This window comes from Schistocerca americana, chromosome X, assembly GCF_021461395.2.
Source record: "Schistocerca americana isolate TAMUIC-IGC-003095 chromosome X, iqSchAmer2.1, whole genome shotgun sequence".
Taxonomy (NCBI): domain Eukaryota; kingdom Metazoa; phylum Arthropoda; class Insecta; order Orthoptera; family Acrididae; genus Schistocerca; species Schistocerca americana.
This window is the reverse complement of record NC_060130.1, coordinates 507,665,667-507,693,084: the sequence shown is the minus strand read 5'-3', so window position 1 is coordinate 507,693,084 and position 27,418 is coordinate 507,665,667. Positions and strand designations below refer to the sequence as shown.

The following is a 27,418-nucleotide window of genomic DNA, read 5'->3' as shown; positions in this document are numbered from 1 at the left end:
CCGGGATGGTTCCTTTGAAAGGGCACGGCCGATTTCCTTCCCAATCCTTCCCTAACCCGAGCTTGCGCTCCGTCTCTAATGACCTCGTTGTCGACGGGACGTTAAACACTAACCACCACCACCACCACCACCACCATCTAAAGTGTTGGCCATTTTGGATGTTTAGTCCGAAAGTTGTGAAAAAAGTGTGTTTTCGTATGACCTGTATCGTCGATTCAAAAATGGTTCAAATGGCTCTGAGCACTATGGGACTCAACTGCTGAGGTCATTAGTCCCCTAGAACTTAGAACTAGTTAAACCTAACTAACCTAAGGACATCACACACATCCATGTCCGAGGTAGGATTCGAACCTGCGACCATAGCGATGGCGCGGTTCCAGACTGTAGCGCCTAGAACCGCTCGGTGACCCCGGCCGGCGTATCGGCGATTGTTTTCTATAAACATGGTGTAGAAAATATGTTTTAAATTTTGCTTTAAGTACGGAAGAAGGTGCAAAGTTTTAGAAATGTTAAATATTGCTTTTGGTGAATCTACTATGAGTAAAACAATGGTTCACCATTAGTATAAGCGTTTAGATGGAGGCCGTAAAAACTTTTAAGATGACTAACGCCCTGAACGACCCAGCACGTCAACCTATGAAATCGCGGGAAACTACTACCGAATCACAATCAGAGAAATCGCTTACCACGTTGGCATATCAACTGCCTCATGCTATGATATGTTTTCGGATGTTTACGGTATAAAACTTGACAGAAAAATTTGTTCCAGAACTGTTGACTTTGGAATAAAATCACGAGAGAATGAAAGTTGCTCAGGAGTTGCTAAATGCAGTCAACAACGTTGCACAACCATTGAAACATGTAATAATGGGTGATGAAACACGGGTTTACGGGTATGAATTTTCCAGTGGAAGCACTGTGGACCACAAAGGTAAAAAAAAGATCCGACAAGTGCGATCAAAATTGAAGGTTATGCTCACTGTGGTAATTAGATTCTTAGAACGTAAGATACAGAGTAATCAAGTTCAACACAGTCTGCGCGTAGAAATCCGAAAAAATTACGCCTTAGTTTGTAGCGAAACAAAGTATTTGGCGCCACGATAGTGAACCACGGTTGTCACCGACTTCTGGCCAAAAAGAGTACTGAAATGATGCGTCAGCTTCCATTTTCGTCAGACATGACCTCCTAAGACTTTCTTAGACCCAAAAACAAGAAACTGAAGCCAGGTATCACTTTACAAGTAAGGGTGAAATTAAAACCGCACCTCTGACAGAGCTAAAAGCTGCCCAAAAATGGAGTTCCAGGAGTATTTAGGGGATTGGAAAAAGCGCTGCCTTAAGCGTGTACTATCTACTAGAGGCTATTTTGAAGGAAGTATTGTCAATATAGACGATAAATATCCTGTTCTTTCCTAACAGCCACTGTCGCTGTGATTTCCTATTCTCTTCCTTTATCCATTTCGCTTCTTATAATATTAAACATGGCTTCAAACGTGCTAAGATAATCTACATCATTCTATATGCCCATAAATAAATAGACAAAATTCTTTCCAAAAAACAAAAATTCGTGCTTTTATCACCATTATATAAATATGAGGTTAACTTCGTGCTCCGTCGGTGACTCCCTCATGTCCTTGTTTTATTCCAACTGTATGGTAATCCGGGAGACAAGCAATGCGCGCCTTAAATTTGAAGGAAAAACGGAGCTTCTTCAAGGGTGAAATTACTGCCAAGGCACCGCCACGCTCCGTGGATACCGCTGCAGTCCCCGAGGTCGTGCTTGCCGAGAACACGGCGTGGGCGTTCTGCCACAGTGAACCCTGATATTTGCCGTCTCGTATGACTTCTGCCACCGGCTATCCGACGGAGACTCCCTGACATGCCCAAATCCGCCTCAGATTGAAAGCGCACCCTGCTTGCGACTCCAGTATGTTTTCGTAGCTCAGCGACACTGTTCAGCATTCGCAGAATAAATGGAAAAGGAAGCACAGCTTAACTTCGATTCGGCTCTGTGTGCTCCATCCAGATTACTTTAAGTTCATAATTGCGATCAGGATTGTTGTACATAAAGACAGTCTAGAAACTGACGCAGCAATGTGAGTATAAAAATACGCACACAATGAACTTTCGTCAATGTGATTATTGTAATATCGTACTTGTTGAAATAGTTGACTGAAAGCTCTGTGCTTTATCTTACTAGACGGTGAGGTGCGACAGAGCCGGTTCGAGTCCTTATGGAAAATTAACGAACCATCAGGTACACCAGCACGGTGGCTTTAATCCCCGGCCGACCATCCAGATTTGGGTTTTACATCACTTAAGGCTAAAAGCGGGCTGGTGCATTACAAAGGATGCGGTCGATTTCCTTCCCAACCCAGCCTTTGTTCCGTCTCTCATTCTTTTACGACGTTAGAGTTCAACCTCAATTCTCCTTCCTTCGTCGTTTGTACTCCTCTCAGCCCAATTGCAGATTTTACGCGGTTTGCCACTCCCGCAAATGCCAGACTGCTTCCCTATACCAGCCTCAGAAAACGCGATGATCAATAAGTTAAAATACGGTAACATGCAGAACAAATGATTTGTTATTGTGTTCAACCACGGAGGAACTAGTTACCATTCTGCAAAATAAAGTTTACACAATTGGCAGATTTTCGATCTTTAGAAGGCCTTTATAGATAGGAAGTGAGCAATGATGACACTGACCCTGACTGGCTGAAAGCTCAGGACGCCACGTTTTTACAGATATTATTTGCTCTGGCTAGTGTAATATGTGCGGTAAAGTTTTAGATTGTTTTTAACACTCTGAAAACTGATTTCGTTTATTATTTGTATACCTGAAATGTGGTACTTCGTCACATTACTGCACATCTTGACAATTTCAGGCAGGTTGAAGTAGAAAGATTGTTCTGTAGCAACAGATGGCTAATTACATTCTTCACTGCATTTTTATAAGCAGTATTTTGACTGAAGATGACTGACTCAAGAAGAAATGTGTTAGCTGTCTCTGAATAGTATAAAGTTTATTATGTTTTCATTCATATTTTGGATGTTTATTTATTGTGTTTCTGAAGCTGAGGTGGAGAACGAGCTCGATATTTGAGTGTAAAAGTCCCGAAAAACCACTCATTATACCAGACCGACGATTACTTCGGCTCGCAGATTCGATCCGGGTCTGACTCACACCTCTTTTTCGAACGCCAGTGTGCAGCGCAATATGCAGAATGGGCAGGCCTCGTCAGAAGACACTCACGGGGTATTTGATTCGAGGTGGTTTTACTTATAGGGCAAAACGAACTAGCGTTTTCCCCTGCTATGTGTAAAAGTCACTTTCTGCGACTGGAAGCTGGCGAATGTCTTGAATTGTGTATCTCGTCTATTTCGCAACATTATCTCAGTGTGAGTTGATAATGAATCGGCGCAAGTAACGACACTACATTATCAACTGCCCGTTCGTGACAATATACACAACTTCAAAAAATGGTTCAAATGGCTCTGAGCACTATGGGACTCAACTGCTGAGGTCATTAGTCCCCTAGAACTTAGAACTAGTGAAACCTAACTGACCTAAGGACATCACAAACATCCATGCCCGAGGTAGGATTCGAACCTGCGACCGTAGCGGTCCTGCGGTTCCAGACTGCAGCGACTGTAACCGCACGGCCACTTCGGCCGGCCAATACACACAACTGATTGTTAGTGTTATTCAAAACTACTAGAAGATCATGATCGATTTCACCCATGACAAGCTATGCCCACATCTGCAGAACAAGAACTGAAAGACATATAGTAAGACCGCGTATCTGAGTTCCATGCCTGCTTTCGCGCCTCCTAGACAGCAGCTACATGAACAGAAGCAGTATTCTTGGAATTTGTCGCACGAAAGTCTTTCACTTCCCCATAATCCTTCCAACAATCTTAGGTCTTTCATTCGCCTTCCTTCTAAGTCTATAATCGACTAACCAACTTTGAGGGGTATATGGTGAAATGTATTTCCGGTACGACAATCATGCTCTCTCCTTATCTGCACGGTCGGAGGTTCGAATCCTGCCTCGGGCATGGATGTGTGTGATGTCCTTAGGTTAGTTAGGTTTACGTACTTCTAAGTTCTAGGGGACTGATGACCTCAGAGCCATTTAAATCATTTTCCATTATTTGTTCCATTTGTGAATGAGTTGGGGGCAGAACGATTGTCGCTGAGCCCCTGTATATGGTATGATTTCTTTCTTTTCCACTATTTTAGTGAGATTTATATGACAGGAATTAATATGTGAGCTGATTTCTTGGGGTGTCCGCTCTTTTAACAGCAAATATGTCCGAAATGCGGAATACCTTCCTACAGTCTGCCACTGGGGTTTGGTGATTATCTCCGTAATCCTCTCGCGCTTACTACACGCGCCGCTGTACTTTGGATCTCCTATTACATCCTCTTTCAGTGATACTTCGTAAGGGTACTTTGCTGAGGTGCAGTACCCATGTGGCCGAACGAGAATTTGGCTATCTAGCTTTTTCATGGAAGAACTACATTTACTTATGATTCTTCCCATGAATCTGCTTTTCCTACCACTTATTTTATGGCAAAGTTTCGCTTTGGCTCACTCCAGACAGATATACTTCGAGGTTGTTACTGTTTCCAGTGTAGTTCTTCAAGCCTGTTTCTGCACAATCGTCGATCCCCCGGTACATTTCCCTGCATTTGGAATTGCAACATTACTACGGCTTATACGAGTGGAACAGTTTCATGGAGCATTCCACGACATCCAGTAGCTCGTTTATATTTATCGTGAACAGCACCGACTACAAACAGCCCTTAGAGGTTACTCCAGAAGTTACCTCTACAACTGTTGATCTCGTTCCGTTGATAATGACTTGTTGAGTACAGTCTGCTAAGAACTTCTGACTCTCGTGACAGAACTGGTCCGATATTCCCTAAGCTCGTGTTAGGTTCACTATGCCACATTTCTTAAGAGTATTGCATGCCTTTGAGAAGTCAAGGAGCACTGCATAGACGTGTATGCCGTCATCTAGACTGCATAGACGTGTATGCCGTCATCTAGGCCCTCTGGACGGCACCAAGAGCAAGGCTGTCTGAGTTTCACAACACCCGTTAACGAAACCCACGGAGCTTTCTGAAAAGGATATTTTCATCCTCACAGAAGGTCAATAACGCGCGACCGTAAAACTTGTCACTGTTCCACTACTGACCGATGTCACGGATAAAGGCCTATAATTACGTGGGTCTGTCCGATGACCTACCTCCTTGCACGCGGAAATCTGCCGCTGTATCTTTCTCCAGCTGCTTGGGAGCATTCATTTCTCCAGCGACCGACTAGAATCTATTCCGGAAGAGGAACAACTTCTTTCGCACAAGCTGTATAAAACTGGGCAGTTATTTCACGCGTCCAGATGCATTTCCTCGGTTGAGGGATTTTTAGTTTCTTTTTGTTCCGCGAACAGTTCTCATTCCTCGGTATTTCGCCGTTCGTGCGATGATTGAAACGAAGAATCGAATTATGATCTTTCGCTGTGAAACAATTTTCGAAGGGCGATTTTAGTTCGGTCCCCCGTCACCTTCTGTTTCGATACCTGTATCACTACTGCGGGGCTGAATACCTGATTTTCGACCATTTGCTGATTATACACGAGCTAAAATCCTCTTGGGAATTTACGCCATATGAAATCGGCAAAATTAACGTCCGGACTTCTTACAATGTTCTCCTTACTCGCATTTTGCTTCGTTCAGTTTGTACCCCTCAACAATTTTTAAATTCACTTGAAACTATGATGTTCTATTTTCTTTCGTAGCAACTTTCAGAATGTGTGTTCAACAACATAGTATCGTTCCTATCCTCCAAAAGCCACTTCACACACATCAGTGACGCGACATTGTGATCGGTCTGTTATACAGCCGACGCGTTTGAAGACATTGTTCGAAAAGTTTAAAGGGCAATATTCACACTCGCCCTGGCGTGACCACGGCAGTGCATTCCGTGCTCCCCACGACGCCGCACCGTGATCGCCAAATTTCTTACAGCCGATATTTTCTCACTTCACGCGCGCGGCACGGTCAAGTTGTTCTGTTGTCGTGAGGTAGCATGTCATCAAAAACAGAAATGATGAAAAACCTATTCAATTAATGCGCAACTATCCTATGTTGTATGATCTCTCCAATCCCAAATACATGGACACAGAGCTGAAGAATACACTCAGCAATTAAACAGGAGCAAAAACAAAAACAATTGGTAAGTAAATACATGTAAATTTCTGATCTTACATCAACTAACACAACCAGCGAGGTTGAAGATTACTGTTCGGAACTGTTGGCTATAGCCGTGACACTTTTTTTTTCATATGCCCCGACATCAATAGCAATATAGCTACACTGTGCGTCTACAAGAGGCAATAACGTTATGGAGAATGTCTTTGTGTAATTAAAGCGTAGTGATCCGGTGTACGAAGGAGCCTGAACAGAAACTCGTTTCGCGTCCAGAGCTCCTGTGAAGTCAGAAAAAATGCCACATTTCACAAAAACCCACAGTGATATTCTTCCACATTTCTTCTGACCGAGTGCGCATCAATCCGACTACCTTACCGTCTGTAATTGTTTAGCAGGTTTTTCTTGTGAACCGTACTATACCCCATGCGATGACTAAATGAAATCGTGTTTAGTTCATCTCCCGTGGCCCAGTATCTGAAAACAGGTAGTAAGAAGCGATATAACAAACGAAGATTTCACAGGCGGTCTTAGCGGTAAAGGATCAGTATCGCGCGAAAGAGAAGAAAACACTCAATACTATAGAAGAGAAGCCAATGATGATCAATGTTAATTTCATATATTCAATTTACAATAACCTGTCAAAGTGTGTGTTAACTGTATTATATACTAACATCAAACAAACGGCGAGCTGTTCTCTTGGCGTAACAGCTTTTCTCCAGTGTGTGTTTCGCTTTTTCTGACAAACTTCCAACTTGTTAAATAGTAAGCTGAATGAATTGTCTGACATTCTGAAATATTCATACAACTTTTCTCCACTGTCCATCAATTCACTGTACAGAGTAGCAATCTTCCTCCTCCCCTTCTCCCTACCCGATTGTTCTGTTGTTCAACGCCTTATCAATCCACTCTTGTTTTTCCACTTTTTTTTTCCTCTTCGTCATCCAAAGTCACAGCAATCAGCATGAGAACGTCGTCCGAGAACTTCGTCATCTCGGCCGCTGAAGTGTGCTTCTACACGCCGGAAGAAACACTAACCACTGTGAATAGGCGTCAATGTGGCATCACGGCCGGTGCAATCACAGGCGGTCACGCCATTGTCGCGTCAATCTGTGTGTGTGTGAAGCGCCCTTAGAACATCTCTCGGTACATACGTGCCTACGTAGTGTACAATACTCCTTACTATCATCCACTGATACTCCACGTCTTAATGCCTGCTTCCCAGAGATTAATGTTTGATGTTTAACTACAGATTCGGTGTGTTCCTCACATTTCAAGTAGCTTTTTAGTGTTAACCCTAAACATTTACACGATGTGACGTGCTCTATCTGTTAACAACTAACAGTCTGATACTTTCGGAATCTGTGTCATGGCATTAACTTGCTTTTATCAACATTAAAAACAGCTGCTAATAATTACATCCATTGGAAATATTGTTTGTGTGTTTCCTCGTCTCCTTAAGATGGCCAAACGACGATACCTTCCAGAATCCAACAGCACTGATGATAGTGCTCCTGAACCAACGTAATTAATGTATTAAGAGTACGTATGTCGATGATGTTAGTGGATCTATTACGCTTCCTTATGGCACATACGACGTCACATTCGATTCTGTTGAATATTCGCCATCCAGTATATCGTACTGAGCTCTTTAGATATAAATTATTCTAATTAATCCCTCAGCAGTGAAGATTCTTGGTTATTAGTCTACAATCGCTAAACCCCCTATTTCTTAAAGAACTAGACTCCCACTTGTAACGGACTGTCAAATAGAACAGACAGATGCAGAAAATAAGTAAACTGTTAATTATTTCAAAAGTAACTGTTAATATATTTATCCCATTGAGACAAGACGGTGAACGCCTTCACGGAAAAATGTTTGCAGTTGCCTATGGACCCATGACTGCGCCAAGGCGTACACTCCTCCGTTTGAAGCAAATCGACGACCACGAATGCCTTTCTTCAAGGCTTCAAAAATCTGGCAATCGCATCGACACGTATTGGGTCTGTACGGAGGATATGTAAGGGCTTCCCAACAAAACTACTGCACCATACTCTAAACAACCTGGGCAACATCTGGACCCGTCCATCAAGGTTGCTTCGACTGCGCCGCGTTTCGCTGGGGAGACTTTATACATCCACCCCAAGAGTCCAAACACCTGCCTATGCGATTTCCATACTGTTGGAGTCCTGAAGAAAGACATTCCTGGCCACATGTTCGCTTCGGACGAAGAACTGCACGTCTGAGTACAATCATAATTCCGTTGGCAACTGCAAACATTTTTCCTTGAAGGCATTCACCGTCTTGTCTCATAGTGGGACAAATGTATTAACAGTTGTGGCGATTACTTTTGAAATAATAAACAGTTGACTTACTTTTTTGCATCTGTCCGTACCAGATAGGGTTGATAGAAGAGAGAGAGAGAAAATCCAACGGAGAGCAGCGCGTTTCGTTACAGGATCATTTAGTAATCGCGAAAGCGTTACGGAGATGATAGATAAACTCCAGTGGAAGACTTTGCAGGAGAGACGCTCAGTAACTCGGTACGGGCTTTTGTTGAAGTTTCGAGAACATACCTTCACCGAGGAGTCAAGCAGTATATTGCTCCCTCCTACGTATATCTCGCGAAGAGACCGTGAGGATAAAATCAGAGAGATTAGAGCCCACACAGAGGCATACCGACAATCTTTCTTTCCACGAACAATACGAGACTGGAATAGAAGGGAGAGCCGACTGAGGTACACAAAGTACCATCCGCCACACACCGTCGGGTGGCTTGCGAAGTATGGATGTAGATGTAGATTTAACTGTGTTACATAAAACAGTTCCAAACGTGTGATTACAAATGAGTTAATGTTCAAAAATGGCTCTGAGCACTATGGGACTTAACATCTGAGGTCATCAGTCCCCTAGAACTTAGAACTACTTAAACCTAACTAACCTAAGGACATCACACACACCCATGCCCGAGGCAGGATTCGAACCTGCGACCGTGGCGGTCGCGCGGTTCCAGACTGTAGTGCCTAGAACCGCTCGGCCACTCCGGCCGGCTGAGTTAATGTATTAAATATTTGACGTTAAGCATGTGGGCGAGAAAAAGTTTAGGAAAGGTTTGAAATAATGCTTAAGTTTGTTGAAAGTAGTTGAGTGCTCTCACTATGAAACACTGGATAAATATAAACAGGGTACTTTGCACTCGATTTTAAGCAAAACCAACTTTTTCACACATCTCACTGTTTACGACGTATCTCCTGAACTATGTGTCGTACAAAGACATATTTTTCCAGGTACATTCAGCGATGTGTTTAAGTACCGGCTGCAACGTTTGTTGCGAATGTAGTCGGGAGTAAAGAAGTAATAAATTACAACGTCATGTCTAATGCCGAAGTTTTACCACATGAACAGCGACAATGCAGTAGACGACAACCTTTTTCTTTTCATTATTTTGCAGGGGGTGTCAGCGAGAGAAACTTTCTTGAAAGTTTGAAATTGCGTGTGAAGTTGGTTTGAAGTCGCTAAGTCTTTTCATTCTCAAATACTGAATGAATAAAATCGAAAAATCTGTGAGCCGTCAGTTATAAGATTATACCTCAAAAGAATACTGAAAATCAAGTTTTTGTAGCTCCTCAAATCCTTTATATACGCAGCCTGCGACTGTTACTGGGTTCCGGCTTAGTTACAAGGGAACCGTACGAGCTTCCCCTCGCCAATTTGTTTCACAGTGGCAGCAGGGTGTGTAGGGCACGATATGGACTTCAACATAGGTGAATAGGAAAACGTAACTTTCAACAATTTTCAAGAAAATATAGTTTGAAAATTTTAGGCATGTTTATGTACTCTGTAGGGTCGCTAGTTTTTAGTCGAGTCTGCAGCCGAGAGAATAAGCGCTTAGTTTCAGAAGTACAAGGTCTTGGATCGAACCTCGCTGCGGGTGATTTTATTCCCATGTAATTCTAACAACATATTTATTACGATAGTGCAAATTAAAATATTTAGTGACTCATTTACTACTTTCCTAATCTTCATACTGAAAAAGGAAGAAAATTATCAGCTTAAGGAAATTGAAAATAAGAAAAATATCACGTGAACTTTCAAATCTGTACAGTCATTTTATTTGTATTATTGTATCTTCATTTGTGGCAAGCTTAATATACAACCTTTGAACCACTGCACGATTCAGGATGATACTGCTTGTAGAAACATGGAAAACAATTACTGCGATATTCAGCACATGAAATGAACGTCAAAGTTTCCCATGTGCAAGGTTTTTAATGTATATTTCAAAACAAGCTTGGTTTACATTCATAAATGGTCCTCGTCCGCCACAAAATTTCGCGGCGACGACGCATATCGAAGCGTGTCACCAATTACTGGTGTAGATAGCTAAAAGGAAGTAGCACCCGCACTAACATTCGATCCAGAGACCCCGCGCTTATGAAACTACAGGCTAATTCTGCCGGCTGTGGACTTCTTGAATAATAGCGACCCTAGAAAGTTTGTAAGCACGTGTAAAAACTACTTTCTCGATAATGGTTGACATCTGCGTCTTCCTATTTACATATGCTGAAGTCGTGCCCCTACACATCCAGCCAATACGTATCAAATGGGTGAGGAAACAAAATATCTCGGTATCTTCACGTGATCGTAAAAACACGTTTGATTTAAGATACCTTATACATATTACAAATACGGGAGGGAGGGAGGGAGGGAGGGAGGGAGGGGGAGAGAGAGGGAGGGAGAGAGAGAGAGAGGGAGAGAGAGAGAGAGAGAGAGAGAGAGAGGGAGAGAGAGGGAGAGAGAGAGAGAGAGAGAGAGAGAGAGAGAGGGAGAGGGAGAGAGAGAGAGAGAGAGAGAGGGGAGAGAGAGAGAGAAAGAGAAAGAGAAAGAGAGAGAGAAAGAGAGAGAGAGAGAGAAAGAGAAAGAGAAAGAGAGAGAGAAAGAGAAAGAGAAAGAGAGAGAGAGAGAGAGAGAGAGAGAGAGGGGGGGGGGAGGGGAGAGAGAGAGGGGGGGGGGGGAGGGGAGAGAGAGAGGGAGAGAGAGAGGGAGGGAGGGAGAGAGAGAGAGAGGGTGTGTGTGTGTGTGTGTGTGTGTGTGAGAGAGACTCCTTTAGGCTGTAAAGGCTGGACGGATTTGGATGAAATTTGGACTGAAGATAACTTATACCCTGAATTAACACACAGCGTAAAACCTTATACAGCGTTATTTAGCAGTCTCTATCACTGTCGTTTTATATAAAAAAGGACCTTTCTGTAGGAAATTTAAATTAGTTAACTTTTGGCCTCGGATACGTTTCCGCTGGAGGCCACGGTTTATCAGTTATTATAGAAATACGTACAGAAGTGACCTTCAAACAACTCAACCCACACTTATCCCTCAGCAGTCAGGATTTCTAATATGTTGCTCGCGACACTCACTCCTATCTCGGTACAAACATTTCCGAAAACATAACCAATTCCAGATATTCGACCTTTTTTTTGTATCTATTAACCGGGCTATTACGTCATCAGCGTAGTGGGCAACTTCGTTAACATTATTAATTTAAACGTGCTCTTGAGGGTAATGAAAGAAAATAGACTTTTGTAAACGTTACGCTACAATTAATAATTACGTTGACAATCCGATCGAAACTTAACCATTACAAGCACAGTAGTTTTATAGTCAGAAGGCCTCACAAATAAAAATAGGTGGTTATTTTATGCAGTCAAAATTCACAAAATGATCACGTAAAATTTACACAAACGTCAGTTTTACAATCTGTAAATGTTCGACTAAGCCAGTGTCTTAATGTGGCCAGTCAATAAAGACCAAAAAGGAGGAATGTGGGAAATAATTCGTATAATCGCAGATATTTGTACGGTCGTAGGAGAGGGTGGGGGACGGGTTACTATGAAAAAATCCTAACCGGTGGGGGGTGAGTGTGGGATTGGGGGTGCCTTTGAAGGTCACTTTTGTACATCTTTCTTGAGTAACTCGAGATCTACTGCCTCTAGCAAAAACGTACCCCAATACAAAATTTAATTACATTTAATTATCCACAAAACTGCCCAGTTTATTGTTTCTGTAGAACTAATAGTTTGCGCGTGGCGAGCGAGAGAACATGAAAATCTCGTACGTTGTTTATGAAGTCTAGCTACAAAATCGTGGGTTGCATAAAACGGCAGCGGTAGGGGCACCTAAATCACCTTGTGTATACCTATCTCCCAAAATGGTGGGGGTGAAAAGAGGTGTAGCCCACGGCGCGAGTAGCCATACTTTATTCATCCAGTATTTGAGAATGCGGGTACTTAGTGACTTGCAACAAACATGACACACAATTTCAAACCATTAAGAAATATTTCTTCGCTGACAACCCCCCGCAAAATGATGAAAGGAAAAGCGTTTATCAAATGGTTCAAATGGCTCTGAGCACTATGGGACTCAACTGCTGAGGTCATTAGTCCCCTAGAACTTAGAACTAGTTAAACCTAACTAACCTAAGGACATCACATACATCCATGCCCGAGGCAGGATTCGAACCTGCGACCGTAGCGGTCTCGTGGTTCCAGACTGCAGCGCCAGAACCGCGCGAAAAGCGTTTATCGGTTACTGCATTTTCGCTATTACTTCTTTACTACGAACTGTATCCGTGACATTCTGTAGAAAGTATTCACTTACACCACTGAATGTAACAGCAATAGTATCATCGTACGACAACAGTTCACGAGAGGTGTTACAGACAACGAAATGCGTAACTGACGCATCAAGTATAAGGTTTAAATTTATTACTGCTTTGCTATCTTTATTCGCAACACATTTCGCAGATAGTAGCCACATAAACCACTGAATGCGCCTGCAAAATCATCACTGTACGACTCATCGTTGCCGGCCGGGGTGGCCGAGCGGTTCTAGGCGCTACAGTCTGGAACCGCGAGACCACTACGGTCGCAGGTTCGAATCCTGCCTCGGGCATGGATGTGTGTGTCGTCCTTAGGTTAGTTAGGTTTAAGTAGTCCTAAGTTCTAGGGGACTGATGACCCCAGAAGTTGAATCCCATAGTGCTCAGATCCATTTGAACCATTATTATTATTTTTACTCATCGTTCGGTAGAGACGCCGTGATAAACATTTTGCTGCGTGAAAAAGAAACTGAAGAACGAAATTCACTACAGATACAGGCGAAATAGTGTACACATAATTGTGAAATATGTTAAATATATCTGAAATATATTTGCCGCGGGCAAAGCCACGATTAATAGGCTCACCCTAAGCGCTTTGAACGATTTCAAGTAAATTTGGTACACACGTTAGTTACAGTCTGGAAATAATTACTGTGGGGTGAGAACACCTAGCATCCTATTGGGATGGGGGTGATAACGTGGAGAGAGGAGGAGACGGGCAAAGAGAGGGGTGAGGATGAAATGGACAGAAAGAAAAGGCCGAGGTGGACTAATAGAAGACAGAAATATATACGTACCTGGAATTTTTTTTAACAACTGTGTAACTGCAGGTAGCACCACGGGGCGAGCTAGTATCATATGTATGGAAAGACCAAATCAGGACGGTTTTATTTTATTTTTTTATTTTATTTTACAGTCATCTCCAGCAACATGACTGCCAGACCAACGGAAAAGGCATTTTTAGCACTTCATGCCGCAACTGTAAGAGGTCAGTGATAGTTCGGGATGGGGCTTCACTGCATTCCTGAACGATGTTCACGAGTTCTTGGATACCGAGTTTTACGGTGATGGATCGGTCGTGCATCAGTTGGCAATCTTCGGTTGCTGGCAAGACATCTCACGTTGTCCGGACCTGACACCGTGTGATTTTCGCCTGTGGGGATATATCAAAGACTCTGTCTTCTCACACCTCCTCTTCCCCACAACATCGCTGACGTATGAGTGCCTATCACAGCAGCTGTTAGTGACATCGATGCAGACACTTTAGGTGAGTCGTCTGGATGTGTGTCGTGTGACTAGCCGTTCACAGATTGAATAGGGCACAAAAAGCTTTTTTAGTTGCTGATTACATACAAATAATCATGTAGTACCTACATAAAAAACAACGTTTACCGTAACTCTGAAGTGTCTAGATCATTTGTGTGTGTGTGTGTGTGTGTGTGTGTGTGTGTGTGTGTGTGTGTGTCACAGTGTCTAACGCCTTTCGGAAATCTAATCTGTCTACGTGTTCATTAGCCCCTGCTGCTTGCTGGTTATCGTGCATGATAAGGGAAGCTGTCTCTCATACAACTGCTTTTTCCCGAATCTGTGCTGGTCCTTCGATAGAAACTTATTTCCCTTCAGTAACGTCAGAATGTCGTGCTAAAAACCACTCTCGGTGCGACTAATGATCATGCTGCTCGAAACCCGATTCACTACCAAAAAATACGATTTCGAATGCTCCAATAGGTGAATGTTAGCTATACTGGTCCGTACTTTTGTGCATCCATTCTTTTACCCTTTAGTGAAGAGGGGTTTTAAGCACTGTCTTCCAGTCACGCGGGACTATTTGCAGCGCGACAGATTCTAGATAAATATGTGCTAGGAAATTGACTACGTCCTTGAAACGCAAAATCAAATAGGAATTGTGCCAGGACTCCATTTTGAGTAGTCTTAACAGTTTTCAATGCCAATTTTTGATAGATCCTACGCCAGGATTTGACTCCTAATTATTGTACACTTTACAGGTGTTACTTCGTGCGGTTGCATTGACTGCCAGTAAGTTATTTCAGTTTCCTTGCATTCTCTTTGGTAGATAGTAATCCGATTCTGAAGAGTGGAACACCGTCGAATTCTTCGCCGTTGGAACTAAGAACTAACAGCCGAAATTACTGTAGTTCCATTTGAAAAAGCGAAGCTGATACCGTTTCTTGTGATAAAGCTGTGAAGAGATTTTACGTCTGTTAGTGAGGACTTTGTCACAATTCATCTGCGTGAAAACAACTGCGGTATTTGTAACCCTTCAGAAAGTACCCGATATGAACACAAATTAGCTGAATCATCCTTCATATTTAGCTTTAGAAGTTACCGAAACATTCTGCTGCGAATCAGTGTATTTGAGTGGCGGGTGGATGATTAGCCAAAGATTAGTCACATAATTCAATGTTCTGGAAGTAACTAGCACCTACTTTTGAGGCTGAAGTCACTTTTTTTTTGTCAGGACACTCACCGATGAAGTTAGCAGCCTCTGACATTTGAAAATAATCTCCCGTCTTCGCACAGTATACTTTGGATTAATTATTTTGGTTCCAATATCTTTGTTGTACTTTTCATTCGAATTACTGAAACATAAGTATCATCAAAATGTGTTTATACGTTGTGTGTGAGCACTGTCGTGGAAAAGAAGTAACACAAAAACAAAAGTGACACATTTAACAATTTTGTCAGTATGTCTATGGAAACAATAAGAAACATAGCATTAGTTATCCAAGAGCTGCGGTGTGCCAAGAGCTGAGGTGTGTAAAGAGAAACGAATTTAACTACGTGTGATACAAAAATTACGTAGATATCATTTATTGACAACAACAACACGAATTTTGTTGTTGTTCTGCTAGCAATATAAAATTTGTACATTGCAACTTTAACAATTTCTTCAACAACAAATAATACGAAAGATTATTTGGTGGATATGACTCATACCGTATTACAAAACCGAATACATACTTCACACTGAAAAGAATAATTTGTAGATTTACATAAAACCACTTTATAATTTCCCTCTTACCAATTGACTATCGTTGTTCACTGTCTTCTCCTGAAAATATTAGCATTACGATGTGAACATTTCCAATTCTAAACTTTGGTATGGTTCTACACTGTCGTTTATACTTACGTAAGCCACTCTGTCTATAATTAGCTGAAGGGAATTAGCTCGGTCGCAGAATAAAAATAATCGCCCATTAATGGAGAGACGATTACTCGGAACGACGGACTACCACAAGAGGAAAATAACATTAAAGGAAACAAATATCAGTTAGGAACAGTAGAGCTAAGTTAACAAAGGGTGTTGAGTTCACGAAGAAAGTTTGTTGACGTAATGAGGAGTCGGCTGTTAATATTCAAACTGCCACATTAAAGAGAACTAAGGTGCCTGCTACATCAGCTGTCACTTCTCCATTAAAAGAATCCAAGATACCGTACACACAACACATGATAAGCAGAAGTACGCTGCAGAAAAGAAAAGCAGTGCGAATCATAAGAAGTTCAATTACTGCTTTTGCTAAGTTTTTTTTTAAGGACGTATTGTGCTGATCCCCGTTTTCCAAGAAAAGCTGACTCCGCCCGATTTCGGCTCGGAGTGCTTTGGCTTTCCATAACGTCCGTAAGGCACTCTTCAAACTACTGATTCTCTTCGGTGGACCATGAATAAGTCCTGCCGTCCAGCTACTGCAGAGAAAAATGTATGCTTCACACAACCAGGGAGATTTACTGTCAAAAGCTCTTGCATGTGTATCTCTTGCAATCTACGCTCTCCACTGCCATCATGGAAAGACTTTCCGTTCTGACGAATCGCTTGCGTAGCACTTGTTGCTTCCCAAAGGGGTCGCCTGGAAGAGAATCATTCAAAAAAAATTTCCTGTTCATTATTGTTGGCAATCAGCGAATAAGTAAATGCTGCAGTATGAGCAAATTTTCAGTCGGTTGTGCAAGTTTTAGGAGGCATCGAGGACACACATTCTGGATTATTTTCTTTATATTTGGTATAGTGTGCGAAATGCGATGAAATAAACATCGCATCCAAAAATATTTCTTACAGTGTGAGGCTGGAAATTTCTGTACAATAACTTACAATGAGCTGCCTACAGCTTCTCGTTTCAGTCTGTGTTTATTAATTAAACTACGACGTGCTGTTACGCTGTCACACCTATCTTATGGACTCGCGAAAGCTTGAAATACGGCTCCTGGAAGAGCGCCGCGTGTGATTTAATGTCTTTTAGAATACACTGTCTCAAACAATACAACCAGAACTACGATAAACGATGATGTATAATGTGAAGCATTAATGTAAGGAAATAAGTAAGCAACGAGCTGCTGACATGCGTCGTTCTAATTTAATTGCTACGTAGTAATTGAAGCGTGAGTTGCCCGATTTGGAATTTCCTCGCATGCTGGTTGGTCTATAATTCAGCCACGTCCAGTCTTTTCCTTCTGGCTTTGCAGTTCATTAGGTACACGTATTATAATGACCTCTTACGTCGAATACACCTTAAACGCCATTAAGTGAGGCATTTCTTTAAAATAGAAAGAGAATTGACTCATTCAGCGTCTGCTAATTGTAACAAAAAGCATTTAAAATTACGGTTCAAACAACCACCCTCGGGGCTATTGTGCTGTCATCCTGAGATGTGGTCGTTCTTCTTAACTAAAAAAATTTAAGTGTTCTGTAAAAGGCTCACGAGCTAAAAATTGTTTCAGAAATCGGTTTACATAATGCTATATAATGATTCCCAATACTTTCCAACAATAACATAAAAAATAAATGCACGTCGATACTAGGGGTTGCAAATTAGTTTGTCAGTCACACTCGTTTTCCCTTGTAAATGCACTTTTCTATATTACGGTAGAATATTTTGTCTACATTGATGTCATTGTGCATGTCATCTGAATTGCGACATTGCTCAAACAGTATGGGGTGATTTAGCGAAAACACGTGGACCGTAAATGAGGCTGACACAACTTACTGTGTTTAATCTTCACACCATCTCTCTCATTCTATAAGGCGCCAACAAAGCTATCACAATGATAGTGTATCATCGTTTTCAGATGTTATGACGCTATCCGAATAAAAGTCGTATAGGATACTAACAACTAACAGAAATTCAAACAAACGTGACGAAACGTAACACTCTAGCTACTAGCTACTGGACAGACAAGGCGAAGAGAACGAAGACTGAGGGCCACACACGATGAGAGAGAACTCGTCTTCGTGTGGGAGATGCTAACTTACGTGCCAAACATTCTCTTGCCCGAGCGCCGCACGCGATGTTCGCAGTCCAAGCTCCGGGCGGGAACTGTGTGTTTGCTCCGAAATAAGCGCCATATGAGGGGAAGGAAGTGGGTGCCGATTTTCTGGAAGTGGAAATGGTGGGGGAAGTGCTGGTAGTGGGGACAGAGGGTTGGCAGGAGGGTGGGAGAGGGGCGCAACGTGACGTGGGAGCCGTCCTGCGATTGGCCGACACGGATTTATGCGCTCGACCTGCGTAGAAGTGGTGAACGGCAGGCCACGTGCCGAAACAGTGGTGTCTTCAATTTCTCATGAATTAAATATTTAAGCAAAATGACAAAAAAACAGAACAGTATTCCCTGCATTTTCATACAATTATAGTTACGACATCCGTGAGTGGTAACTACGTTTTGCGCCATACATAGTCTTTCCAAATCGTCTGCAATGTCTCTTTCATACAGCAAATTGTCTTAAAATTTACCAGTGACTAAACGTGTCATTGTATCTTTAAAAAAAAATACGTAACTTACGGCAGAAGAGTTACTGAAGTTGATCCCTGAGGGAACATGTATAGCTAAATGTGCTAACATCTTTATACAGTTTTGAAACAAAAAGATAATTATTGTGATAGAAATTTTAGAAAGATAGTCTGTGCATGAGAAATTTGTACTCAAACTGCCATTTACGGCCAGTAAAGCCCCGGGTAAAAAATAATATGCAATAATTTCAAAAATCATATAAACTACCACCAAGAACACGGTCCAACGACGGTGTTGCGTTGCAGAGCTGTGCAAAGCAACGTACTCCATACGCAGTATGTATGCTGCGACAAAAAGAGATACAAAGAATGAGACGTGCGTGACAACAGTTTCGGTAACAATAATGCTATAATCGAAACACGTTCGTGCACGAGAGTTATAGCGGAGGCAGCTGTTTGAAAGAATATCGACAGCTGCCTTCAAACACACAAAAGGGTAGCACTTGAATGAGTTGTGTTTGTTTTTAAGAAAGCGACGTGTACATTAGAAACTGGCTGAAAATAATGAACCAATTTTCTGTCTAACGAGTGAGCCAAACCCGTTACGGCGAACGGACATTGGCGAGTGCACCAACTGCGCAAGTGCACTGCCGAAAACGAGTTATTTTGGTCCATCCGCACTCCATAATTCGAGAACAACATTAAGGAAGACTTCGTCTCTTTTTGTATCCAGCGATCTTAGGGCACGGCAGAGAGTGATACCTACGGACATACCTGATTTATATTACAACGCCAAAATAATCAATGAAGATTAATTTACAGTCCTGGGTTAAACCAGCAGCACTACTGTTCTAGTCCAATTGCCAGAGGGGGCGATGTCCCTTAATTTTCACCGCCACTTTTTGATCTTCAGTGCGTAGCCCAGCTGCTGTCATTATAAGAAAGGCTTCTGCGTTCTCTGTGTAAGCAATTCATTGTCGGTACACGAAATGAAGAAATGTTTCTGACCTAAGCAAAAACGAGAGAATGGCCCCTCTCTTTCTGACAACACTATCTTTCTGGGAGTTGCTACGCTCAAATACTTTATTGCGTGTCAAATGAGAGGCAATATTTTTTTTTATGATTTAGAGGAACAGTTGTAATCAAGGACCACTACTGAAGTCTGGGTACAGCTTTATTCGTTCTTGACTTTTAAAGATCAGAACTTACGAATGACAGTACCTGGATTTTCCTTTCCGGCGTCTACTACAACTGCAGAACACGACCCCTCTCCCCTCTCCCCCTACACACACACACACACACACACACACACACACACACACACACACACACACCAACACCTATTAACCACCCTGGTGCAAGGAATACTGTGACAGTAATGTGAATGAACTTGATGTCACTATGCTTCTATGGAATGCGAGTTGGTAACACTCGACTGCAAAGTTCGTCTGTTTAACCGTGACTGCAAACTACCAAGCCTACTTGATGTTAAAATGCGTTCTGTGTTCCTACAATGGTTTCAGACGGCAGACTGTGTCCCTGCCCCCTGACCCAACTGTTCCGGGGGGTCCTTTTAGGGTGAATGCTGGCTTTATGTCTTTAAGCAAATGTTAGTACTAGCTCTCTCTCTCTCTCTCTCTCTCTCTCTCTCTCTCTTCCCCCCCCCCCCCCCCCCCAATTCCACAAACCAAGATGCAACACATTACATGAAACACTTAACAGTTACAACAAAGAAACACTTGACAGTTGCAACAAGCGCTAAGGGAACCGAGTGACACGCACAACCCTACACAGTGCTGAAATTAAATGCAATAGAGGAAACAGCACCGCTCAGAATGCAACTATCAACATATTTGACACGGAAGACGTATAGCTGGTAGCGACATTGCTAGAGAGAGTTGCGAAGGGATGGTGAAGGGATACGTAGAGGGAGGTGGGGGTGGCGAGGGATGGAGGGCACAATTATGTTGGCCCTAACCTGGACAGTGGAAGAAATTAATACTTACATGCCATATAAAAAAAAAAAGGTCATCTACCGCACGATAAGTTTCCAGCTTATCGAAAAATGACTAGAATATGGATGGCACCCGAACTCTGAGAAGGTTAGACCGCTGTGAGCTCTGAGCGATGTTCTGAATTGAGTAATACCACGGGGGGAGAGGATGTCGGGACGGAAAAGATGGCGAAAATTTGGTACTTACGTCACATAGACGTCACTCCGTGAAAGCCAATTTTCATTCATGAATCTACCGTGATGTGAATTACCATTCAGTCGACGGGGTGACAGTACAATCGATTCAGTGCAAAGTCTCACTTATTTGTGTCTCGGCTCAGGCGTCCAGTCTCGGCAGAAACGTGACGCGTTCTGCCAAGTAATGAGTTTTCATCCAACTATTTTCAGTCATTGCGACCAAAGTCCCAGCTTCAATATGTTTTGTCTTCAGTGTTGTCTTAAATATTTTGTGTGCAAATTAGTGACAAAGCTGTTCTGTCGTATCGCAGAGACTGAGTACAAGTGGTCTTCGTAACCTCAGTTATTGTATACATTACGTGAAATATTTCGATGTTCACTAGCCACATGTTTCAGTTGTAACCATGGTCTGGAACAAGACTTTGTTAAGTATTCACAATCACCATGTTTGTAATTCATAGCAAAATAGAGAGAAAAGGGAAAAGTAACATTTTTAAGCTTGGAGAATAGAATGGTACGGTTGTTTCTTTCATGTAGAGGTCCTGTGTGGCTGTTAAGAACTTTCGAAAGATGAAACCTAAATCAGCGGTATACGAATTAGCTCTGACTACGTACATTCTCGTCAATTTGGAATGCAGTGATGAAACTATAAAAGTTGGAAATACTCAACGAACTATAAAACAAAGCTCAGAAATATCCGAAATGTTTACTCTGCATCATTTTGCTCGAGGAACGAATCGCATACGGAAAATAGCAGTAACCTGCTTTGGTTTTGCATTCAGTCGCTGATGCCTTTACACAGTGACCAAATTACGAAAAGATCAAGTAACAGTTCCCTGAAGAATTCAGAACGGATTAAGAAGGAATTGGGTGTTTTAGAGAGGTGTCAGAAGGGCTCAAAATGGGGCATATATCCGAAGACAGAAATTCATAACACAGCTTCGATTATAATAATATTCACTAGGTTCTTACAAATATGAATTATGTATGTATTACGTAAGCGTGCAATCCACCCGGCGTCAATAACAACCGCATATGAGAAACGATATAAAAGCAATGACTGCAACTGATTGCCGGACCACAAAGAACCAAGCAATATTTTCTCAACAATAATTGCGTTCAAAGCCGGTATTACGTTTGGCTTGATGTAGTGCTTTAACCCAGATTTTTCAAAGCAGCAGACGTGCGCTAATTAAGTTTGGAAAGGCTCCATTTTTCACTAACGTCCATAGAAAGGACAAGCGGTAGTGAACTGGTAAGTCTCTTCATACGTGCCTCGTGTTAATTTCAAACATTCTTGTAGACTAGCATTAAATACGGCGTGCTGCGATTTTTGTGTCTCCTTTCGGGTCTATACGAATGCATTACTATTTCCCGAAAGATTATTTTACCATACACTGACTGTTCGTCTCTAACTCAGCTGTCGAGGTCTCTTCTACCTATTGCTTGCCGTTATATATATATTTTTTTACTGAGAAATTTCTTCGGTAGAAAATATTCCTGGTAGTTACGTCAGGAAAGTGGAATTTTCGACATCTTCGCGAGCTTTTCCATTCGGAAACGATAGATCAAATTACTTGCATTAAATTTTGCTTAAAAATGGAAAGTTCAGCACCGCATTCCAAATGTTGACTGTTGCTTTTGGCGAATCTACTATGATTAGGATATGAGTTTGCGAATGGTATAAATGTATCAAAGAGGGGGTCGAGAAGACACTAAAGACGACGACCGGCATAGCACATGAAATACTGGTGACAGTTTGCAAGAAGTAAAGAAAATGGTTCTGGAAAATCGCCGAATCACTATCAGAGGGGTTGCTGCTGATGTCGGCATATCCTTTGGATCATGCCAAATAATTTTTTTCGGGTGTTTTTGGCACGAAACGTGTGGCAGCAAACTTTTCCAAAATTGTTGAATTTCGACCAAAACCGACGTCGACAACGAACCAGAAGTTAAAAATGAGGTTGTAACTGGTGACGAAACATTGGCGTAAGTGTATGACATCGAGACAAAGGCCCAATCGTCCTAATGAAAACTGCCTGCCGAGCCAAAACCGAATAAAAAGTAGACAAATTCGACCACATGTGAAGGTTCTTCCGTTTTCTTCGATTGCAATGGGATAAGCTTCAGTTCCTCCCTTATGGTCGAGCAGTGAACAAGATACCTTGAAGCCATGCGCCGTTTGCGTGAAGCAATCCGAACACGACGACCAGAATTGTGGCAAAACCATTCGTGGAAATTGCATCACGATAATGGTCCCGCTTACATCTCAATGCTAGTTCGTGATTTTTTTGGTAAAAAAACAAAGTTCTATTGTCTCGGCCATCGTATTCACCGGACATGGCCCCCTGCGACTTCCTTCTTTTGCCGTAACTGAAGATATCCATGAAACGACGCTTTGCCATCACTGATGAGAAAAACAGAATCGCTGAAGGTGCTGAACAAACGACGAAACGTGAGTTCCATAAGTTCTTCGAAGATCGCAAAGCGCGCTGGTGTACGTATTATATCTGAGGGGGATTACTCTGGAGGCCAATGTTGATGAATAAATAGTGATTCTTTAAGAAAAACAAAAATTCCCATTACTTTTTGATTACACCTCGTATGTGACAAGATTGTGACACCGAATTCAGCAGCGAAATCATTATCAACTGAATTTCGTTGTCCGTAACGCAACTCCCAGTCCTCAAGCTTGTACAACGTGATCATTAGACAGGAGAATACAATTCGGGCGGAGGGAGCGGGAGGCGGAGGAGAAGACGATCAGAACTTAACATCTCGTCGACGTCGCGCTCATGAATGGCACAGGACATGTTCAGTAGGAAAAATGATAACGAATCACTGGCCACTGATTCACCTCATGTGATTCTGCAAAAGCTGATCGAGACTAACGTCGCTTAATTCCAACGTACGTTAGAATGTGCATCTTGCATGACGGAAAAAGGTATGTAATTTTATTTGGCATTATGCAAAGGACGCCAATCTCAGTGATTTTTTTAAATGTTGTGGAAGGTTTAGGATAATACTGAAAGAGAAAACTCACTGTTGCGATTCATGTGTAGGACACTTTATGGCGTTGAAACTCAGAGGTAGTCTGCTCAGACCTCTAGTTCTGTCTCATTATTTACAAGATCTGAGCTTTAGAGAACTTCACACACAGGAATGTCCACACATCAGTACTTACTTGACTAAAATATGTTGCACGACATTGTTTCTAGGGGACTTTTATGACAATAGTTACTTAGCTACAAAAGAGGGGAGCGAAATTTATACAAGTTTCTCGAACATTTCTGAAACAGCAGCAAACGAATGAAAGTATATGGTGAGACCATTTCATGAATGGCAACATACAAAAGAATTCGATAGACAAAACTTTTAGAAATTATCTGCATTCCTACTTATGTACTCTTCACTTTATCATAAATGCGAAAACCATGCAAGGCAAGGCGGCCTGAAAGAAAATTGTACTCAAACTCAACAAGCTTATTTTACACTTCTCAGCTTACTATTTAACATTACTCTGTGACAGTTCTAAATACGGAATTACATGTCACATCATCAGAAAAGCCAGCTGACAGAAAATACCATAGTGATTCTTCGTTTTAATTAATATTCAACCTGTGTTATCACTAAGTGGGACATACAAGTGACATCAGCCAAAGTCACTTTTCCCTCTCACAGAATAATGTAACAGTTAAATAATTTTCTACTCTGCATTCAGTATGTTAATAACTAATACGCAATGAAAAATAACTTTGTTGGAAATGCAGTGCAAATTTATGTACTACATACAACAGCGACTTTCTGAACCTTTATTAACGCCAAGCTACTTTTATTTCACGCTCATTCAAAGTACATTTCCTTCAGCAATTTATGCTGCAACAGTGCTGTGAATAGCCATACTAATTACTACAGTACATCTATCTTTGCATATTCTCTCTGATACATTGCTATAAACGCAGTTTACACACTACATTGCTGTGAACACTTGTCATATAATATCACAGCAGATAGTTTGTTATATGTGCGTGCCATGAACTACACTTGCTATAATGTGAAAAGTTTTAAGTGATTTTAAAAAGCATGAATATCTGATAACAAGCTACTTTTTTCCATGAGTGGCACCTATAATTCACTTAACAATAAATGTATTTTGTTACTTACTCACTAAGTACATACATCTTTATTTAAACTCAGATCTGAAAGGCAGTATTACAACAAAACTAACAAACCCTACGGTACTTGATTAGAAGTGACCTGTAACAACCGGATGTAAACAGCTATATCAAAAGAAGACACGACACATTGCTACAAAAGAAAAACTGATGTGACAGCAGTAGCGAGAAGTGCATAATAAAGTTTTCGAATAAAGAACTGCGAAACAACTGTGATTAGAAATCACTGACATAACATTTGACATGAACTTGAAGCTTCCACAAATATCTCAAACTTCGTACATGATGCTTGTACAAACAATTAAACATTTGTGACTTATGTATTTCTAAACTTAGTTTAAAGTGTTTACACTGCAAAGTACGACGCCGAGGAGAGTTAAACATTTTCACATATTTAGACTAAATATCGCAATGGCAAAACGATGTTGCCCCACCACGATCCACCTGATGATACGTGAATGAATGTCATACGCGGCCCTTAACCTCAAAGATAGTGTGAGAGAAGACGTATTAACAAATGCTCGACACGACACACACATTACCTTCGAATGTCAATACTATAATGAAAATCCGGTGAGCATATACAGCAAATGTTACAACTTCACATCTTGATAATGAGGTAAATAGTGAATGAATTAGTTAAATCGAGCACAAAAATAGCTTAACATAATCTCCTAAATACATAAAAGTCATACCTGTCTTTCTTATTTTCAGCTTCAGTGTTGCTTATCACGTCATTCTCCACAGCATGAGGCGACAAGTTCTCTTCTTCGCTCTTCTGGGGATCACCATCTTTCTTTGCCGTTCCCCCCATCCAGCTACTCACTTGATTCGTAAGTCCGGAAAACATGTCTTTTACAAAAAAATGTAGAGGGTCCTGTTGGATGAGAGACCACCGAGGTACTGTGTTTCACTGAGACTCAACAGCACCGAACGTTTCAGGCATGCTCACGGAGCGCTATGATCGTCACCCGTATATATCTCGGGCCACCAAGTTTACTGCAGCGAAATTCGGCCGATCGAAGAAGCCTGCTAGTAGTACCGGAGTCTGCCGCCAGATGTCACCACGCGCAAAGGGAGCGCGCCAAGCTTGAGTATGGGTGCTGCACGAGGCGAGTGAACGCGCCGAACTGCACTTTGAAGTGCTACAGAATTCTTCGAATGCACCCTTTTCTGATGATAATTACTTCAGTTTTATTTTGTCACTGTACTCAAAAAATACAGGCATTATTTATACTTTTTCGAGCACTCTGATCTTTCGTTGGTTACTCTTCGAAGACGAAACAATCTGATTTGTTTCAGTGAAGGACACCTGTCATACTTGTCAGTAAGTTGCGCATGTTCCACGTTAATACATTCTGTGCGTAAGTAACAGTACCAGTAACTGCGTAAATGACTCCTTTCGTCCATAGATATGTTGGCTTGGAATTATACTGTACCGGTTTCTTTTTATTTTTTTCCTTTATTGAATTTCAATTCCCCCAGAAGGGGGCGGGCTGGCAGCAGCTTAGTGTGCCGCTCTTCAACCTACAGACTTTGTTAGAAAGATGAAGAGAATAAATAATAAAAACAGGCTATAAAATCGGAGACTTAAAGAGTAACATGGCGAAAAGAAATCGTGGAACTTAAAACAAAGAACAGAGGGATGATGACGCTAAGAAAATACATACAAAGCAGACAGGTAAAACAATAGACAGACAATTAAAAAACACGGCGACAGTCTGGTTTCTGTTCGCGAAAGACATAAAATTCACACCCAGCAACGGCATGGTTTCTGTTCGCAACACGAGAAAGACGAACAACACTGAACAGTCACTGGAACACTGCACTAAAAAGTTGGCAAATGTGACATGCCACAGCCGAGAGCAGGTGGGGGGAAACTGGACAGATGATGTGAAAATAAAAAAGGGGGGGAGCCGGGAAAGGAGCTGATGGAGGATGGGGACCCATAAGAGGGGTGGGGGGCGCTGGGCAGACGCGACAGGGAGTGGGGTAGGCAGAGGAGGGGAATTCGAAAGGACTCGGGGGGGGGGGGGGATACTGTACTGTTTTTTTTTTCTTTATTGTGATTTTTATCACCTTACACAAGGCAGGCTGTCAGCAGCTGAGTACGCCGCTCTTCAGCCTCGAGATGTACAATAAGTAATAAATAGAGGGGGCACAGAGAATACAATCAAAATGGCGGGCAAAACAATGTAGACACCAAAAAACAAAAAAAACACGGAGCCGTTCACGCCTGGCGAGAAAACATCACTGACTCTGGTTGACACGGCGGCGCACAAAACAGGGATGATGGCGATGGTACACATGAACAGTGGCGGCGTTTCGGCGAACAAACACTAAGCACAAACGAAGGCACACACACGAGACACTTACGGCGATGACCTCCAGTGCGCAAATGTTCACTGTACGTGTGCGAGTCCGGGGACCTGCCAAGAGAGGAG

At 42.0% G+C, this 27,418-nt stretch overlaps 1 protein-coding gene across 4 annotated transcripts in view; it reads right to left on the bottom strand.

The window, feature by feature from the left end:
* LOC124555037 (synapse-associated protein of 47 kDa-like) overlaps positions 1-26,003 on the bottom strand; it is a 320,494-nt gene extending 294,491 nt beyond the window's left edge. For all 4 annotated transcript variants that reach the window (XM_047128800.1, XM_047128801.1, XM_047128803.1 and 1 more), the window contains exon 1: positions 25,670-26,003. In XM_047128800.1, the coding sequence (XP_046984756.1) occupies positions 25,670-25,824 (155 nt within the window). In that variant the 5' untranslated portion in view covers positions 25,825-26,003. The remainder of the gene's footprint in view (positions 1-25,669) is intronic.
* Positions 26,004-27,418: the final 1,415 nt, after the last annotated feature.